General features: G+C 42.2%; 1 protein-coding gene across 5 annotated transcripts in view; it reads left to right on the top strand.

The window, feature by feature from the left end:
- The window catches only part of Scyl2 (SCY1 like pseudokinase 2), a 52,930-nt gene extending 36,171 nt beyond the window's left edge, over window positions 1–16,759 (top strand). For 2 of the 5 annotated variants that reach the window (XM_006241242.5, XM_017594827.3), the window contains 6 exons: window positions 837–955; window positions 4,193–4,293; window positions 5,728–5,794; window positions 5,924–6,016; window positions 13,495–13,614; window positions 14,420–16,412. In XM_006241242.5, coding sequence (XP_006241304.1) covers window positions 837–955; window positions 4,193–4,293; window positions 5,728–5,794; window positions 5,924–6,016; window positions 13,495–13,614; window positions 14,420–15,067 — 1,148 coding nt within the window. In that variant the 3' untranslated portion in view covers window positions 15,068–16,412. Of the gene's footprint in view, window positions 1–836; window positions 956–4,192; window positions 4,294–5,727; window positions 5,795–5,920; window positions 6,017–13,494; window positions 13,615–14,419 lie in introns of all 5 variants that reach the window. The other 3 variants (XM_006241241.5, XM_063263439.1, NM_001191780.1) reach the window with 2 other exon arrangements.
- Window positions 16,760–19,137: the final 2,378 nt, after the last annotated feature.

The raw sequence follows: 19,137 nt of genomic DNA, 5'->3' as shown, positions 1-19,137 counted from the left end.
ACTTAATGTCATTTGCTATCATCTTCATTTCATATAATAGTTGTGTAATAAAATGTTCAATCTATAAAACATCTTACTTTATGTATATGACTTTAATCAGTTGTAGAATGCTTAGATAAATGCTACAATATAACTTTTCTCTGTTTAACAGCAAAGGAAGTAGACTCTTGTCATTTATAGAAGGCCTGGGCTATATGGGACACTTGACCAGTATGGGCAGGTTCTGGATTTGATTTCCAGGATTGGGGGAGTGAGGAGAAGTAATATAATCCTGGTTGACATGACAGTATATAATTTTCTTCTGTGAAGTAGTCTAAAGCACAAGAGGCAAAGCTACTGCAGTGAGTCTTCCTTGCAGAAGAAATGTGTAGTGGACATGTAGACTAGTCCTCACAGACCGTAGTCCTCACAGGCCGTAGTTCTCACAGAGACCGTAGTAGTCCTCACAGACCGTAGTAGTACTCACAGAGACCGTAGTCCTCACAGACTGTAGTCCTCTCGGCACCTGTATTTAAATACCGGGAATAGATGCTCCAAATTTAAGGATGAGGGGTCACTCTATAACCTCATTGCTGGGTTACAGTAACCATGCCTTTAGTTTTGGGTTGTCATAAAACCAGAACAGCACAGGATGAATAGGCCATGGTGTTTATAAGCCTTGGCTGACAGTATAGCCCAAGTCATTGTGGTCCGCAGGAAAGAGGAAACTTCATTCTAAGAAGAGCAAAGCCTGCACTACGTCAGTTTCCAGAAAGACTTGCTATATATACAGTACTTTCATGGTTTCTAAGAACTTTGTGTGTTAATTTTTAAATTTTATTACACTTTTCTTTTAGGTATTTATAAATGTACTTTTACTCATAAAAAGTTGGGAATCACCAAAGAGCAGCTGGCTGGAAAGGTACTGCCTCATCTCATCCCCCTGAGCATTGAAAACAACCTCAACCTCAACCAGGTGGGATTTTTTTTTTTTTTTTTTTTTTTTTTTTTGGTTCTTTTTTTCGGAGCTGGGGACCGAACCCAGGGCCTTGTGCTTCCTAGGTAAGCGCTCTACCACTGAGCTAAATCCCCAGCCCCCAGGTGGGATGTTTTATGTGTATTTAGTTTCTTCCCCTGTTTGCAGCTTGTATTGTGTGCTTTATTATATTACACATGTAGGTGGCCAGAATAGGTAAAACATGCCATGAAGTTAATAAAAGTTACGGAGTAAAAGGATAGGCCTTCAAGCCTCCTTGGAGGAGGTGGGAAGGGTGCTGAAGGATGTTAAGATTGCCTGTCTCTACTTTAAATTTGGGTCTGTGTGTTGACGAGAACAGTCACAGACTATTTGGATATTATTGCTACATAAATGGCCATAAGTTGAGTGTTTTAGTATTTTTAAGCAGTGCATACTTAACTAATCTTACCTTTTCTATGGGCCATGCCAGGTCTTAGCTTAGTTGAATTTGTTACTGAATTCAAGAGCTTAGGTCTCTTTGAAGGTCCACCTGAGGACTCATAGGGTTCCTAGTTTACTTTAATGGTTGTTGGTAGGCTTTGGCTCCCTTTGGGCTGTTCGGCTGAGGGCCTTAGCTGTGTGTTAGTCAGATGCTGCTGTTAATTCTGTACACAGTTCCCTCCCCAATCAGCCTTGTCCAGCCAGACTGAAGTTAGTGTCTTGTTATATAGTAAAGAAAGTGTGATACTCTGTTGGCTTTGTCACAGTCTGTTGTTTACAAGCAAGCGTGGGTCTTACCTGTACTCAACATTAGGGAAGTCTATAAACAGTAGAAAGCAGTAGGAATTGTGAACCATTTTAAGACCCCCTGCCACAGAGAAGGAGTAATGAGACAAAGTAAGGTAATATTGGTGGGCTCAGATATCTATACGCTTTAGATCAAGTATTTAACTGTGACGATGTAAATGTTTGGGCCAAGAGGGGGTGTGTGTTCAAGACTTGTTACGGCATTGTCTTTCTGCATGCCGTTTGAGGCAGTCCTCCCAGCTGTGTGTCACAGTCTGGAGGCCGCTGTGCTGCTTCTGCATCATTAGCCCAGTCATAACGCGTGCCAGAGAAAGAGAGACGATCACGAGAAGTCAGTGGAACCCGCTGTCTGATGAAACGTGAAAGACTTAGAAGAGCTACTGTTTAATGAGGTTGGCGAGAGACAGGAGGGAAGGTTTAGAGTTAGGATGGAAAAGCAATCACAGCAGTGAGGAAAGAAGAGCTGGGAGAGCGGGGCTCAGGCCCGGGGAGAGAGTGCTGAGCAGGCAAGTTCTGAAGGTGAAGAGCTGTGTGGTCCTTTGAGGTAGTCAGTCAGGCAAGCTTTCCCCCCTGATGTTTGCTTTCTGCCTCAGGTGTCAGGTCACTGTTGGTAGACCGGAGACGTGAATATGAAGAGGAGCCCTCCAGTCTAAACCAGTTTTCAACTTTTTGTTATTTTCTTTCTGATTTGGGATATTTCCAAACATTTCTAGTAGGAAAAGGCTGGCGAGAAGTAACCGGTTATGTAGAGGGTTTGGGATTGCTTCCTTACACCCACATGGTGGTTCACAACCATTAGATCGAGGGGCTCCACTGTCCTCTCCTGACCTCTTTGGACACCAGGCATGCACGTGGTCTGCGTACATACTTGCAGGCAAAACAGTCTCACACATAAAATAGAATAGAATAAATCTAAAAATCCCACTGCTTATTTTAGGATACATAGTTCTGTCTAAAATGCTTTCTGATTTTGGAGGGCCTGTTATCTGCAGAAATCATCCTGCCTTTTGTTAATTTCCTTTGGTTTAGGATGGAGGTGGTCTCTTTCTCTGTTTTGTGATTAAACTTGCTAGCTCAAGAGTGCCCTCTTCTGTTGTGATTTTAAGTAGTTTAAATATATTAAGTAGAAAAGAGCATATTTATACAGAGAGTTAAGTATTGAAAGCCACCATTATCAGTTCTAAGATAGCCAAAGTCTACCTTGCAGACAGATCTAGGACCTGCCGCCTTCGCCCATTCTGTACGATGTCCGTGAGAGAGTGGGGTGGATCTGGCAAACAGAATGTTGAACAACTGAAGCTGGGTACAGAAGGCGCTTCACGAGTGCTTTCACTCATGCATGTATGAAAACCGTCTGATGCATGCTACTGCAGAGCAGAATAGTGTTGACACAGAGCATAGGGCTGGGGGACAACCAGAAGAGAGGACCAGGAAGCCTCCAAGTGCTGACAGGGTTTTGTGTAAGTTGCCTTGGATAAGTTCAGGCATAGCCTGATTCTAACTCTGCCGTGCCAGCCCTTTGCTGTCGTGTGAGTGTCCGTGTCTCACTCAGTCCAGCGTCCTCATCTGCAACGTATAAATCTTGAACTTAGTTTGAAGAGCTGTAAAGACTGAAAACATTGTAATACATGTTCATACATGCGTGTAAGAAAATGGAGTGGAAGAATGCTGTTTCTAGTTTTTGTATATATAGTATCAAATAAATTATTTATTATAGCTAGGAAGAACCATAAAACTAAAGTTTAATGAAAATTTAACCTATATTAAATTGTAGCATTGGATTACTTTACAAACTTCCATTATTAAAGTAGAATCATGAACGTTTAAGGTTTCTACTATCTTTTCAGAAAACAAGTTTATTTTAGCCAAACATTGTTCTTTATGAATAAACAAGGATTTCTAAGTGTTTTAAAGTGAACTTTCTCCTAGTTGGCACAGATTATCAGTGTGTGACTGCTAGTAGTAAACTTACTTAAAACCTCTCTGAGAAGACACTGTTAGATAAATAAAGAAGTGACACTTGCTCAGATCATGTCACCTCCACATAAGACTGGGCACTTGCTCTGGCATGCCCAGTTAACCGGACTGCTCTTGTGCCCGTGTGTGTGTGTGTGCGTGTGCGTGTGCGTGCGTGCGTGTGCGTGTGCGTGCGTGCGTGTGTGAGTGTGTGTGTGCGTGTGCGTGTGCGTGTGCGTGCGTGCGTGTGCGTGTGCGTGCGTGCGTGTGTGAGTGTGTGTGTGAGTGAATGTGTGTGTGCGTGCGTGCGTGTGTGTGTGTGTGCGTGCGTGTGTGTGTGTGCGTGTGCGTGTGTGTGTGTGTGCGTGTGCGTGCGTGCGTGCGCGCGTGCGTGCGGTGTCCTGTTTCCCAGGGATTGTCTCACTGAGTTGTTGGGATTGACTCCCTGAACTGCACAGGCGCTGTGCCCTAACCACACCTTTACTCTGGCAGTTCAGCTCCTTCATTGCTGTCATAAAGGAGATGCTGAGCCGACTGGAGTCTGAGCACAGGACTAAGCTGGAGCAGCTTCACATAATGCAGGAGCAGCAGAGGTGAGCAGGCTGCACGTGTGCGCATGGGCCTGGGAGTCAGCACGGCTCGTGATTGCTTTTCTGGATTTTGAATGGGAAGATTGATGGAGTTTTCATTCGATTGTATATGGGCCATTTAAAAATTTCCAATAGATTAGTGATTTTAAATTCAGTAAATCAGGGTGTTGTTGAAAACAGTGCAGGTATGGAATATGATGATTTTATCTATCTGAGGAGATCTGTTGTCCTCATCAGCCAGTGGTATTGTCAGCCCTGGTCGCTGAATACTGAGAACAAGGACATAGGTGTTTTTGGAATCTGCGATTCCCAGTGTTATGATTTCTTCATCTCTTCTCTAGTCCCAGGAGTATGGAAGCATGCAGCACTACAGCATTTGCCTCTTTATTTTTTCTAGTAAGTCTTAATTTTTAAAAAAAGGAGAGGGTTTTTTGTTTGCTTTTGATGTGTATGGGATACGAATGAGTCGTACATGCACAGCATATGTGGATGTCAGAGGACGGCTTGTAGGCCTTAGTTTCTCCTGCTACTCTGTGACTGCCGAGCTCAGATTGTCAGTCTGCAACAAGTGCCTTTTCCTGCTGACACATTTCACTGGTATAAATGTTTCCCCCAAGGTTTATTTATTTAATCTAGTATATGTATGTGTGTGTACCAGTATGTATGTTTCTGCATGTGCAAGTGGGTGCCCTTGTAGTCCAGAATAGGTCATTGGTTGCCTCTGTAACTGGAGTTACAAGTGTGTGAGTCCTCTGGTGTGGGCACTGGGAAGTGAACTTAGCCCATCTGGAGGAGCAGCAAGTGCTCTTAACTGCTAAGCCAGCTCCCCAGCCTGCCAGCCCAGATGATAAACATTGAATTAAAAAACAAACAAAACAAAATATATGCAGACATTTCAAAGATTATTGATTGTGTAATTAGGAGGGTGAAAGAGAGGGAGAATGAGAGAGAGAGAGAGAGAGAGAGAGAGAGTGTGTGTGTGTGTGTGTGTGTGTGTGTGTGTGTGTGTGTGTAATGTATATACAGGAGTGCAGATGCATGCATGCTGCAGAACATTAAGGGGGGCTGGCTCAGAGGACAGCTTGTGTAGGAGGTGTTTTCCACCTCGTTGACGCAGGGTCTCACGCTCATGTGTGCTGTGCACTCCAGGCTTTCTGGCCCTGGAGCTTCCAGTAGATTCTCTCTCCAGTCTTTGCCCCGTGTTGTAGGATTGCTAGATTTACAGACACATGCCACCACCTCTGGCTTTTCTTTTATGTGGGTTCTGGGAGTTGAATTCAGGTCATCATGGCCCCGGATGATGCTGTCTTTGTAGTTGTCGTCATTATTTGGGCAAACAGACATTAATAGTAGAAAATAATGGGAAATCTCAGCTGGGGAATGAAGTTAATGTTTGTTTCTTTTAATTACTTTTCCATAATTTTGTCTATCTTGTAGGTCTTTGGACATAGGGAATCAAATGAGCACTTCTGAGGAGACAAAAGTCACACCTTCTGGAACTCAGGTCAGAAGACATTTATCTTATAGGAAATGTCTGAGAGTGCCTCATTTCATTTAAGAGTTTCTTAGTCTTTCAGGATACAATGACTTCGTTATTGAAATGTCTTCAAGTATTGGACTTGTATTTCAGCAGATTGATAAAGTCTTTAACAACATTGGTGCAGACCTTCTAAGTGGCGGTGAATCAGAAAATAGAGAAGACGGGCTGCAGGGTAAACAGAAAAGAGTAAGTTTCTCTACTTAAAAAACACATTTCTACTGTGAGACTTCCTACAAACCATGTATAGTTTCTATGTAGCCTCTTGTAATAGTCTATAAGGACGTTTGTGAAATGTGTTGCGAAGGAGTGTAGAGGCTGTTTTTATTTTCCTTTGCTATTTGACTACCCCTCCACCCATGGGACCTCTCCATAGCTTGACTTTGCCTGCATGGTGCCATCACGTGCAGTAGGCGGCTGTCTACCTCTTCTGCACTGCTGCTGTACAGCAACTGATTGTGTGGTGGTGGTGGGGTTGTCCACATGAGTGCAGGCGTCCACAGAGGCCAGGAGCAGGGCTTGGGGCCTCTGGGGCTGGAGAGAGAGTCGTGAGCTGCCTGAAACAGATGTGCAGAGCCGACCCAGGTCCTGAAGAGCAGGTGCACCCTTTCTAACCCCTGAGCCATCTCTCCAACTCCTGCTTTTCAGTGTTCGAGCTCTCTTCTTACTGTGTTCCTATCAGTGTGAATACCAAGTCATTATCCATCATTCCTTGTTAGCCCCAGCCGCCTTCCCTTTCTCTGTTTTTGTTTTTTATTCTGTGGTGACACCTAACATTTATGGCCTTCAGATATTCACTCAGGTTGTTTGTTTGTTTGTTTCTGATCCAGCTTAGGCTAGTCCTGAACTTGCTATGTAACCAGAGGCTAGCCTTCACCTCCTGGTCTCCTGTCACCTTTACATGTAGTGGCTACAGGCTCACCCCCCCCCCCCCCCCCAGCTCATCTCCCTTGGCATATTCACAGAATACCTGCCAGTTATTGGCTATTTGGAAGTGTGCAGTATTTTCTCATAAGTATACTGAGGCTCTACACTCCTTTACTTACTCTTTTACTTAGAGTGTGAATCATATCTACCTATGCGGGCATGCCCGTGCCATGGGGTAGAAGGCAGTTCTTTCCTTTTATTATGTGAATCCTGGGGATCAAACTCACTGAGCCCAGGTTATACATTTTTGGCAGAAATACTATAAGAGTGGTGGGGGTCCTTTTTTGTTTTATTTTACTAAGGATATATAATGTTGATATGATTTATTAGTGGTGAGTGATAATTATAAAGAAAAATTTAAATTAAATACCATTTTACTTTATAAGTAACCTGAAATTTGAGTACAGGTTTTATTCAGTTTCCATTTTAAGGATTTCTTATGATTTTGAATAGTACACTATTAAGGTAATACTTTCCTATTGAAATTTTGGTTAGTATCCAATAAATCACAATAAATTTCCTACTACTGTTAAGCTCATTCTTGTATTTATTTGCAAAATATGATTGTCATATTTCTGTGTGCACATATATCTATGTGTATAGAGCTGATAGACAATTGGATATAGAGGCTTACAAAACGGTAAAAAAAAGTCCTATGAGCTTGCTGTTTAGTGAAATAGATGAGTGCGAAGTCAGATATCGACCTGATGCAGACAGGGACAGCAGAACATGTTTGTCTAATTCTCACAGGTGCTCACTTACTTACAAAGTTTTGTGGTATTGAGATTAAACCGAGGGCCTTGGAAATCCTAGGCAAGTACCCTAGCTCTGAGCTGAATCCCCAGACCCCTTTTAAAATTTATTATATTTATCTATTTTCTTATTTTGTATGCGGGTATGTGTATGCATGCCAGAGCATTCGTATGGTAATCAGAGAACAACTGTAAGAGTCATTTGTCTCCTTTCTACCCTGAAAGACCCTGGAATTGAACCCAGGTCATCAGACTTGACAGCAAGCTCCTTTACCTGCTGAGCCATCTCACTTGCCTCTTTGTCTGTGTATGTGTTCATGTGCACATGTGTGCATGTGTGTGTGCACATACTTGTTTGTCTGTATGTGTATGTATGTGTGTGACTTTGTGTGCTCACGAGTATGTGTGTGTGTGTGTGTGTGTATGTGTGTACACATACCTGTTTTGGTGTGTGCATGTATATGTGCATGTGTGTAGCAGTACTCAATTCTTTTTTTTTTTAATTGAATATTTTCTTTATTTACATTTCAAATGTTAACCCCTTTCCCAGTTTCCCCTCCAGAAACTTCCCATCCCATCCTCTCACCCCCTGCCTCCATGAGGGTGCTCCTCCACCCACTCACCTACTATCTCTCACCTCACTGTTCTGGCATTCCCATACACTGGGCAATTGAGCCTTCACAGGACCAGGAGCCTCCCCCCATTGATGATCAACAAGGCCTACCCTCTGCTACATACGCGGCTGGAACCATGTTGCTCCATGTGTACTCATTGGTTGGTGACTTAGTTCCTGGGGGCTTTGGGGTGTCTAATTGGTTGATATTGTACTTCCTATGGGGTTGCACACCCCTCAGTTACCTCAGTCTTTTCTCTAACTCCTCCACTGGGGACATCATTCTCAGGTCATTAGTTGGCTGTGAGAATCCAACTCTGTATTTGTCATGCTCTGGCAGAGCCTCTTTGGAGACAGCTATATCAGTCTCCTGTCAGCAAGCATTTCTTGATATCTGCAATAGTATCTGAGTTTGGTGACTGCATATGGGATGGATCCCTGTGTGTGGCAGTCTCTGGATGGCCTTTCCTTCAGTCTCTGCTCCACACTTTGTCTCCATATTTCCTCCTGTGAGTGTTTTGTTCTCTCTTCTAAGAAGAACTGAAGCATCCACATTTTGATCTTCCTTCTTGAGCTTGATGCAGTCTGTAGATTGTATCTTGGGTATTCCGAGCTTTTGGGCTAATATCCACGTATCAGTGAGTATACAACATGTATGTTTTTTGTGATTGGGTTACCTCACTCAGGATGATATTTTCTACTTCCATCCACTTGCCTAAGAATTTTATGAAGTCATTGTTTTTGATAGCTGAGTAGTACTCCATTGTGTAGATGCACTACAGTTTCTGTATTCATTCCTCTGTTGAAGGACATCTGGGTTCTTTCCAGCTTCTGGCCATAATAAATAAGGCTGCTATGAACATAGTAGAGAATGTTTTATATATTATATGTTAGAGCATCTTTTGGGTACATGCCCAGGAATGGTATAGCTGGGTCCTCAGGTAGTACTATGTCCAATTTTCTGAGGAAACTACAGACTGATTTCCAGAATGGTTGTACCAGTCTGCAATCCCACCAACAATGGAGGAGTGTTCCTCTTTCTCCACATCCTCGCCAGCATCTGCTGTCACCTGAGTTTTTGATCTTAGCCATTCTAATTGGTGTGAGGTGGAATCTCAGGGTTGTTTTGATTTGCATTTCCCAGATGACTAAGGATGTTGAACATTTCTTTAGGTGTTTCTTGGCCATTCAATATTGAGAATTTTTTGTTTAGCTCTGTACCCCATTTTTTAATAGGAATATTTGCCTCTCTGGGGTCTAACTTCTTGAGTTATCTATATATAATGGATATTAGCCCTCTATCAGATGTAGGATTGGTAAAGATCTTTTCCCAATCTGTTGGTTGCTGGTTGTCCTAATGACTGTGTCCTTTGCCTTACAGGAGTTTTGCAATTTTATGAGGTCCCATCTTGATCTTAGAGCATAAGCCATTGATGTTCTGTTCAGGAAATTTTCCCCTGTCCCCTTATGTTTGAGGCTCTTCCCCACTTTCTCTTCTATTAGTTTCAGTGTATCTGGTTTTATGTGGAAGTCCTTGATCCACTTGGGCTTGATTGAGCTTTGTATAGGCGATAAGAATGGATCAATTTACATTCTTCTACATTCTGACCACCAGTTGAACCAGCACCATTTGTTGAAAAATGCTATCTTTTTTTCCACTAGATGGTTTTAGCTCCTTTGTCAAAGATCAAGTGACCATAGGTGTGTGGGTTCATTTCTGGGTCTTGAGTTCTGTTCCACTGATCTGCCTTCTTGTCTCTGTACCAACACCACACAGTTTTATCACTTTTGCTCTGTATTATAGCGTGAGGTCAGGGATAGTGATTCTTCCAGAAGTTCTTTTATTGTTGGGAATACTTTTTGCTAGCCTGGGTTTTGTTTTGTTTTGTTTTTTTGTTTTTGTTTTTGTTTTGTTTTTTGTTATTTCAATGAATTTGCAAATTGTTCTTTCTAACTCTATGAAGAATTGAGTTGGAATTTTAATGAGGATTGCATTGAATCTGTAGACTGCTTTCAGCAAAATGGCCATTTTTTTTTTTTTTTTTTGGTTCTTTTTTTCGGAGCTGGGGACCGAACCCAGGGCCTTGCGCTTCCTAGGTAAGCGCTCTACCACTGAGCTAAATCCCCAGCCCCCAAAATGGCCATTTTTACTATATTAATCCTGCCAGTTCATGGGCATAGGAGGTCTTTTCATCTTCTGAGAGCTTCGATTTCTTTCTTAAGAGACTTGAAGTTTTTGTCATACAGATCTTTCACTTGCTTGGTTAGACTCACCAAGGGCAGAATTCTGTCCTGTCTTCAAAGAAGACCTAATACCAATACTCTTCAAACTGTTCCACAAAATAGTAACAGACGGAACACTACCCAATTTGTTCTTTGAAGCCACAATTACGCTTATACCTAAACCACACAAAGACCCAACAAAGAAAGAGAACTGTTGTTGTAAACATATAATAAATAAAAAGCTGTCTTTTATCCCGCTCTAGGTCCAACACCGTAGTGCCTGATGATATCTGGTCGATATCTTAAAACTCAGTCAGCAAAGCCTCTCACCTGCTCTGCTCCATCCCATATCACACTGCCAAAGGCCTCTCCCTGAGCCTGGCAGCAATCTCTCTACCCATCTAGTTCCCAAGGCAGGTTTCCATGCCAGAAACACACACATCCCAATTCCGTGGTGGCCCAGACCAGCTGCCCCACACTCCCTTACACTTAAATCTACACATGAAAGAAAACACAACACAATAACCTCTGATCTAATTGATAAGATATAATTGCCCACCTAAACATACAAAGTCCTGTACACATCCATCCCTTAAAAACATTTATAACAACCTGTAAAGGTACAGTGTGGAACCTTTTTTTTTTTTTTAAGATTTATTTATTCATTTATGTGAGTACACTGTTGTACACTGCAGCTGTCTTCAGACACACCAGAAGAGGGCATCAGATCTCATTACAGATGGCTGTGAGCCACCATATGGTTGCTGGGATTTGAACTCAGGACCTCTGGAAGAGCAGTCAGTGCTCTAACCGCTGAGCCACCTCTCCAGCCCCACAGTATGGAATCTTAACGTCACTTTCCACGTTGTCTTCCAGCTACTCTCTCCTCCTCTTCCTTAAGACTTTTCTACTGCCCATCCTTCCCTCTCATCCAGTGATAGGCCTCATTCTATCCTGTACCTGCCCCTCACCTGTGACATCATCCCACAGACAACTTCAGACCAATTTCCCTTGTGAATATTGGTGCAAAAATACTCAATGAACTTCTCAAAAATCAAATCCAAGAGCACATCAAAACAATCATCCATCATGTTCAAGTAGGCTTCATCCCAGGGATGCAGGGATGGTTCAATATACAGAAATCCATCAACCTAATCTACTATATAAACAAACTCAAAGAAAAAAACCACATGATCATCTCATTAGATGCTGAGAAAGCATTTGACAAAATTCACCAACCCTTTATGATAAAAGTCTTAGAAAAATCAGGAATTCAAGGCCCATACCTAAACATAGTAAAACAATATACAGCAAAACAGTAGCCAACATCAAACTAAATGGAAAGAAACTTGCAGCAATCCCACTAAAATCAGGAACTAGAGAAGACTGCCCACTCTCTCCCTACTTATTCAATATAGTACTCGAAGTCCTAGCCAGAGAAATCAGACAGCAAAAGGAAAAAAAAAAAAAAAAAAAGAAAGGAAGAAGTCAAAATATCACTATTTTGCAGATGATTGTATACTTAAGTGACTCTAAAAATTCCACCAGAGAACTCGTATAGCTGATAAACAGCTTCAGCAAAGTGGCTGGATATAAAATTAACTCAAACAAATCAATAGCCTTTCTCTATTCAAAGGATAAACAGGCTGAGAAAGAAATTAGGGAAACTGCACTCTTCACAGCAGTCACAAATAATATAAAGTCCTCAATTCTTGCTCCTCAAATCGGTTCCAGCAGTGCAGGCACTCCTCACTACCTACCGCAGTCAGTGCTCTGGGTTCGCAAATGAATACATATAAACTCAGCCTTGATATTTTGATATGCCTTAAACAGGTCAATGGCTGGGCCACTTCTTAACCTCCATGTCGCCAGTCCACCTTCCGATATCCCCACGTTATTACTTACTAAGATCTGCATCCGATATCCCCACCTTATTACTTACTAAGATTTACATCCGATATCCCTGAGTTATTACTTAACTAAGGTCTGCATTCCATCTTTGCTGACCTAGACCCAGACATACAGACCTCTTAAGCTTTGACCCCCTGACTCCTTCATGGCAGCTGTGTTCTCTGTCCAGCACCTCTCAGGCATATCGTCTTGGTTCTTATCCTCAGCACGGACGATTTCTCCCTTCCTCCTTCCTGGGTCCCTTTCCCAGGAATCCTAAAAGCTCCTTCTCCTTCTCTCTACCCAGCCATTGGCTGCCGACAACTTTATTTACCAATCAAAACCAACTGGGGGCAGGGTCCCTCAGCCTCATATGTAGGACACTGTAGGTTTCTGGGGAGCCTAATTAGCATGATAATACAAGCAGCTACACATGTCATGTGCATGTTTGTACATACCTGCTGTAGTATATGCTTGTCAGTGTGTACCTGTGTATATGTGTGGGGAGTATATGTGAGTATGTGTGTACATACGCGTGTGAGTGTGTGTGTGTGTGTGTGTGTGTGTGTGTGTGCACTCATACCTGTTGTGTGCGTATGGAGGTCAGAGGACAATTCAGGTGTCGGTGCTGGCTCTCTGCTTTGAGACAAGGTCACTTGTTTGCAGCTGTGTAGCCAGGCTGCCTGGCCTGCAAGCTTTCTGGGATTCTCTGGTCTCTACTGTGTATCTCCCTGTAGGCCGCTAGGGTCACAGATGCTGCTGTGTCTAGCTTTACTTGGGTTCTGGAGTCCAAATTGAGGTCCTCCAGCTGCTTTACCCATTAGTCATCCCTCTAGCTTCTTTTTTTAGTTTGTGAGTTGAGACAACATCTCTGTAAGTTGGCTTGACTGGCCTTGTACTCGGAAACCCAAGTCACTGAACTTGTAATGCTCCTGCCTCAGACCTTCAAGTAGCTGGAATTCCAGGTCTGTGCCACTAGGACTGACTCCCTACCTCTTCAGACTAAGATTTTAAAGTTGAACAAGAAATCAGTAATTGTAGTTGTAAGTTGTTTTACACTGGACACGTTGCAGCAGGTCCTGAGAGTTTCCACCTGAGGTCAGATGTGGATTCAGGTCCCACACCACACCACCTGCCTTTCACAAGGAGGACGCACTGCTAAGTGAGCTGTGCTGCACATGCCTTACCACAAATGGACTTTTGTTCTCCAGATGGGGTATAAAGTTGTGGTTGATTTTTGTTTTGTTTTGCTTTGCTTTCAGGGGTCACTAACACTTGAAGAGAAACAGAAATTAGCGAAAGAACAGGAGCAGGCACAGAAGCTGAAGAGCCAGCAGCCTCTTAAGCCCCAAGTCCACACGCCCATCGCTCCTGTCAAACAGGTCTGTCTCTCTGTGGTTTCAAACTCAGAGTGCCTGTCGGCTCGTGGCAGCCGGAGTCACCCCCCCCTCCCCACGCACAGTGCTTAGTCTCAGTGCTGGCAACCGAAGAGGACGTGTGGGGAGCTGGCACCTTTCAAGGAGTCTGTGGGTTAACAGTGCCGTTTCCAGGTCCTTCAGTTTCTCCGCTGGAAGAAGCTGCCTGACTCTGGCTTCTCAGTTCTACCTGGCGTTGTAGCATAGGGAAGAAGGAGAACCTGCATGGCCTTATTAATTAACGTCCCTCTGGGGCCGGCTCTGCACCCCGTGCTGCCGCCCTCCAGGGTCCTGCACGCTGAGTGCGCCCTGAGTGCTCTCCTCACTCACTGCTGCCTGTTCTCATCCTCTCTCACTTACGACAGCTCTTCTTAGAGGGAAAGATGTTTGCAGGCTAAGGGCAAAATCAAGAATAACCGTTAGATACTTACGGAAGAACAGAGAAAATAAATTTTCAGAAATCTTGATGAAATTCAAAATAAAAAAATATAAAATTTTATTATGATCAGTCTAATGAGAAGAATACGTTCTATCTTGGGAGCATTTCACTTGTTTTAAACTCATCATGTGCTGTCATTAAATCTCTTTCTGGAATCTGCTTATAAGCTGTAAGGAGGAGTCATTATTTGGTCTGTAGGCTGTAGTTCTCAGACTTGGTGTAGATCATCAGCTTGACTGTAATTTGTCCTTTATCATGTGATCTGTCAAATGGTTACTAGTTGGGAAGTAATTTGGTTTCTTGGAGATAAAGTAATTTGCTCTTATTTTTCAGACTAAGGACTTGACAGACACATTGATGGAGAACATGTCGTCTTTGACCAGCCTTTCCGTTAGCACTCCTAAGATTTCTGCTTCAAGCACCTTCACCTCAGTTCCCTCCACAGGCCTCAGCATGATGTTTTCTACACCAATTGATAATACAAAGAGAAATTTGACAAATGGCCTAAATGCCAACATGGGCTTTCAGACTTCAGGGTTCAACATGCCAGTCAATCCAAACCAGAACTTCTTCAGTGGTACGAGCACAGCTGGTGTGACCACCATGACTCTGGGAGCACCTCCTACCATGTCAAACTTCAGCCCTTTGAGTATTCCTCCTGCTAGTGTGAAGCAGACTCAACAGAGACCACCTGATATGTCTGCCCTTAATAATCTCTTTGGCCCTCAGAAACCCAAAGTCAGCATGAACCAGCTGTCCCAACAGAAACCAAATCAGTGGCTGAATCAGTTTGTACCTCCTCAAGGTTCTCCAGGCATGGGCAGTGCAGCCATGGGCACACAGGTGAATGTGATGGGACAGGCTGCCTTTGGTATGCAGGGCAACCCTTTCTTCAACCCACAGAGCTTCGCACAGCCACCACCAACTACTATGACCAGTAGCAGCTCAGCTAGCAATGATTTGAAAGATCTTTTCGGGTGAGGTGTCTCTCGCTGCCTTTTGGAGGGTCACTGCAGTTTCAATCATGGGAAAGCTGACTTACGTCAGTGTGAGGCTGTCTTGAAGAAACTGCTTCTGTGGGAGATGGATTGTTTCTGTGACAGAAAACTCCTGCTTCCATGCCAGCCAGCGTAGGAGTTGTGTGCATCCTAACAAGTGGAAGCTTTTAAAGCATGGAGGATTTTCTCCCTATTACAAACTCCTCTTCAGGTTTTTAAAGATCCAGTCCTTACTAGTCTCAAAGTGCAAAAGGACAGCTGAATTATCCTGAATAGCAGTTTTTAAATCAGATGTTTTATTTTGGCTTGTAAATCTTCTTGTTATTAAAAACCTTGAGTTGATGGTAACTGGAAGTCCCCTTGGTATCTACCTTCATATTCACTTGTCTTCATTGAAAGGGAAGAGTCTTGATGCTGTGCTAATGTGTGTGCATTTGTAAGATAGTGGGCGACAACACAGAAAGGATTGGGTCATTATTCGCTTTTCTAGTCTTATTTTTCAAAGAAATGTATGCTTAATAAAAGCACAGCAAAATGCTGCAAAATTTAACTTATATTAATTTCATTGGTTTAAAAAACATTAACCATTCTAAATGCAAACTAATCATTGTAAGTTATATTTTAGCATGATCTGCCTCAAATAGCAATGTATTTTTCTGCCTTTACTTGAATATATTTAGGCTCACTTTCTTCCCTGTTGTATCACAGAGGAGCTATGTACCGATTTGTACAGAAAACAGACAGAGCACTCGGACACGATTTTCTCAACTACTGCCTTCATACTTGATTTTCAGTTCAAACTTCTGAGGATGCGGCATATATGAATTACATTTTCGAAAGGAGATTTGTTAAAAATTTAGTTAAGCTATATTTAATGAGTAACTTTTGAGATTTCTGCCATATTGTTTCAATATAGTAAAGTCTAAAAATGAGCAAGCCATTGGCTACCATCAGGTTCGATGTTAGCTTGCCGTGATGCCTGACCTCGCTAGTTACTACTACAGTTGAATTCTTTTCTAGACGTCCCAGAAACTTTGTTTGGACATTTAGTGTCTGTAATCAGCCACTGTTAGGAAGGAAGGAGTCAATTCTAATAGGCCACACCTCACTTTTTGGAACCGTTCTGATGTCTGTCGTTAACTTGCTGATTCTACCACAGAGCCTTATGCTATAGACGTCATTTGTATTTTTAAAAAGTATACTCCACTGTTATGTGATAATTATAAAACTCCTAAAAAAACTCTGTATGTATTATAGTTGCTGCCATACAGTTTGTGGTTTTTAATTATCTGGAACCAGCAATCCTTAAATAAATCATATGAAGTTTATTAAATGGCTGAATGTTCATTCAGATTATATACGTGTGTGCACATGGTGGGTATAAATTGTAGGACTTGATTACAAAGTACATTTCATGCTGATACCAATGCTGAAAGCATCCAGTTAAAGCACACTTGTAAAAAACGTGAGTCAGCAGTCACACCTCACTCCTGAGTGTACTACACTTGGGTGGCATGACTTAAAAAGGACTGGAGGATGCAAAGAAGTCACTCAAAAATTAAAAGCCGTTTATCTTCGCAACTTTGCCTGATTCATTTTTAACACGATACTAATATTTCTTTTGGGAAATGTTTTATATGGAATAAAATTGTTATTGAAGAATATTTCTTTGGAACACTTAAGTAGTTATTTTAAGTTTTTTATGTGTGTGTGTTTTGTCTGCATAAATATAGGTGTATTATTTGCATGCAGTGCCTCCTAAGGCAGAAGAGGGGTTGGATCCTATCTTAGTTATTCCTGTGACAAAACACCATGACCAAGACAACTTAGAAAAGAAAGTGTTTAATTGGCTAATGGTCTCCCATTGTGGTAGGGAGCATAGTACTGGAGCAGTAGCTGAGAGTCTACATCCTGATCTATAGGCATGAGGCAGAGAAAGAGGTGTGGTGCTGGGAATGGTGTGAGCTTTTAAAGCCTCAAAGTCCAAGCACCCAGTGATACCTCCTACTAGGCCATACTCCCTAATCGTTCCCAAACAGTTCTATCAATTAGAAACATCACTTATGGTATTAATATATAGGGATATGCTTGCATTTATTAATGTTTATATTTATTGTATTTATATATTTGTATAGGGGGAATTCCCACTCAAACCACTGCAGGCACCCTGGGCCTGGTGTTAAGATGTTTGTGAATTACCATGTGGTTGCTGGGATTCAAACTCAAGCTCTCTGAAAAACCAGCCCCATAACTATTCTTAACCGCTGAGCCATCTCCCTAGCCCTCTTTTTTTTTTTTTTTAATTAATGTAACTTGATATTATTGTTGAATTTCTCATTCGGAGATAATATAACCATCTCTGTGACTTAAACTTTAAATATGCAGAATTACTTGAAAAAAAATAACACTTGTTAAAAGTTACTTATTAGCCACCCCTCCCTGAGGACTTTTGCATAGCTAGTGAGGGAGGGAGAGATAACTTGCATGAGTGTAGACATTATAAAGTTCCATGCTTCTTAAATCACCCTAATGAAATTCAGACATACTTGGGGGATAAGTTGGAGAAAAGGGGTAGTTGGACAGAGGAAGGACAGGAGTGGGAGAAGAGAGAAGAAGGTAGTGAGGCGGGGTGAATATTAATGAAAAACTATGTAAAGGAATGGAAATGCCAAAATGAAAACCCACTATGTATAGTTAATATATGCTAGTTGAAATGTGATAACTAGGGACAGGGTATAGTTTCGTCAGTAACGTGTTTGCCTTGCAAGTATGAGAGCCAGGGTTAGATCTCCAGAACACATGGGAAATTCCAGGTATGACGGTGCATACTTGCAATCCTAGTAGTGAGGAGGTGGGATCAGGAGGATCCCTGAAGCTCGATGGCCAGTTGGCCCAGCCTAATTGGAGCTCTCTAGGCCAACGAGACCTGTGTGTGTCTGAGGAGGATTCTTGAAGTTGCTCAGCATCCATTCACTTGCATACAAATGTGGGTGCCCCCCTCCCCATTAGAAAATTACTTTTAAAATACTGCTTTCGGGGCTGGGACTCAATGTGCACAAAGGGCTTAATGTGCACAAAGCCGTAGGTTTGCTCCCCAGTATTATATAAACCTCTTGTGTGAGTCTGTACTCTCGTCCATGTAGAGTTGGAAGCAGGATTAGAAGTGCCAGGGCTACCCTTGGCTGTAAGTTCAAAGCCAAACTGCTACAAGAGAGCCTGCCTTGAAAAAAAAAATCATTGAGAATTATGCAATTACCTTTTAACAACATTGTTCCGTGTTGTCGATGGGAGTTTACACTCTTTCTATCAATAAAGTTGGTGCCATTGCTGCTGCAGTGGTGAAATTGCCCTGTATTTAGGCTGATGTGTTTCTTTGTGAACCCAGTTTTTAAGTTGATAAACATTCTTAAGTCCATTTCAGAAACATTTAAATCTCTTAAAGTAGGAAGTCGGTGGGTATCTATAGGCATCAATCAAAATAAATTTCGTTGGTGTAAGCTTGAAATGAGATGTGCACCGGATGTATAAACAGAAACAGATGGCCTCACTCTTGTTTTCTTTTTCTTTGGAGTGCTTGTAAGCCTCCTTTTCTATATGTTCCCTATCTTAAATGACACACGTATGTGAGAATACCCAGTGGCAGGCAGAGTATGCGTCAGGTCATGTAAGGTTCTGATTTCATATTTTTCCCTACTTGAGAACTGTGTCTGTTCAGTTAATTTGCCCACTGATTGATTGAATTATTTGCTTTAAAAATTTGAAGTCTTGCTATTTCTGGTTGGCCTTGAATTCAGAGATCCACCTGCCTCTGCTTCCTGAGGGCTGGGGTTAAATGCCAGACAACTGTTGGCTTTTAAAAATAGCTTCTACTATTTTGCTAGTTTCATACGTATATATGATGGATCCCGATCCCAACCACCCCTAATTCTTCCTCTGCACACCTCCCCGTATTTTGTAATTTACTGCTTTTGGAATATTTTAAGACAAATGAGTCTGTAACAATTCAAATTACCGAAGACTTGAGTGTCTTTCAAACTTAAGCACGCAGTAAGA

This window comes from Rattus norvegicus, chromosome 7, assembly GCF_036323735.1.
Source record: "Rattus norvegicus strain BN/NHsdMcwi chromosome 7, GRCr8, whole genome shotgun sequence".
Classification (NCBI taxonomy): Eukaryota; Metazoa; Chordata; class Mammalia; order Rodentia; family Muridae; genus Rattus; species Rattus norvegicus.
The sequence above is the reverse complement of the archived record's forward strand: the minus strand, read 5'-3'. Positions and strand labels throughout refer to the sequence as shown.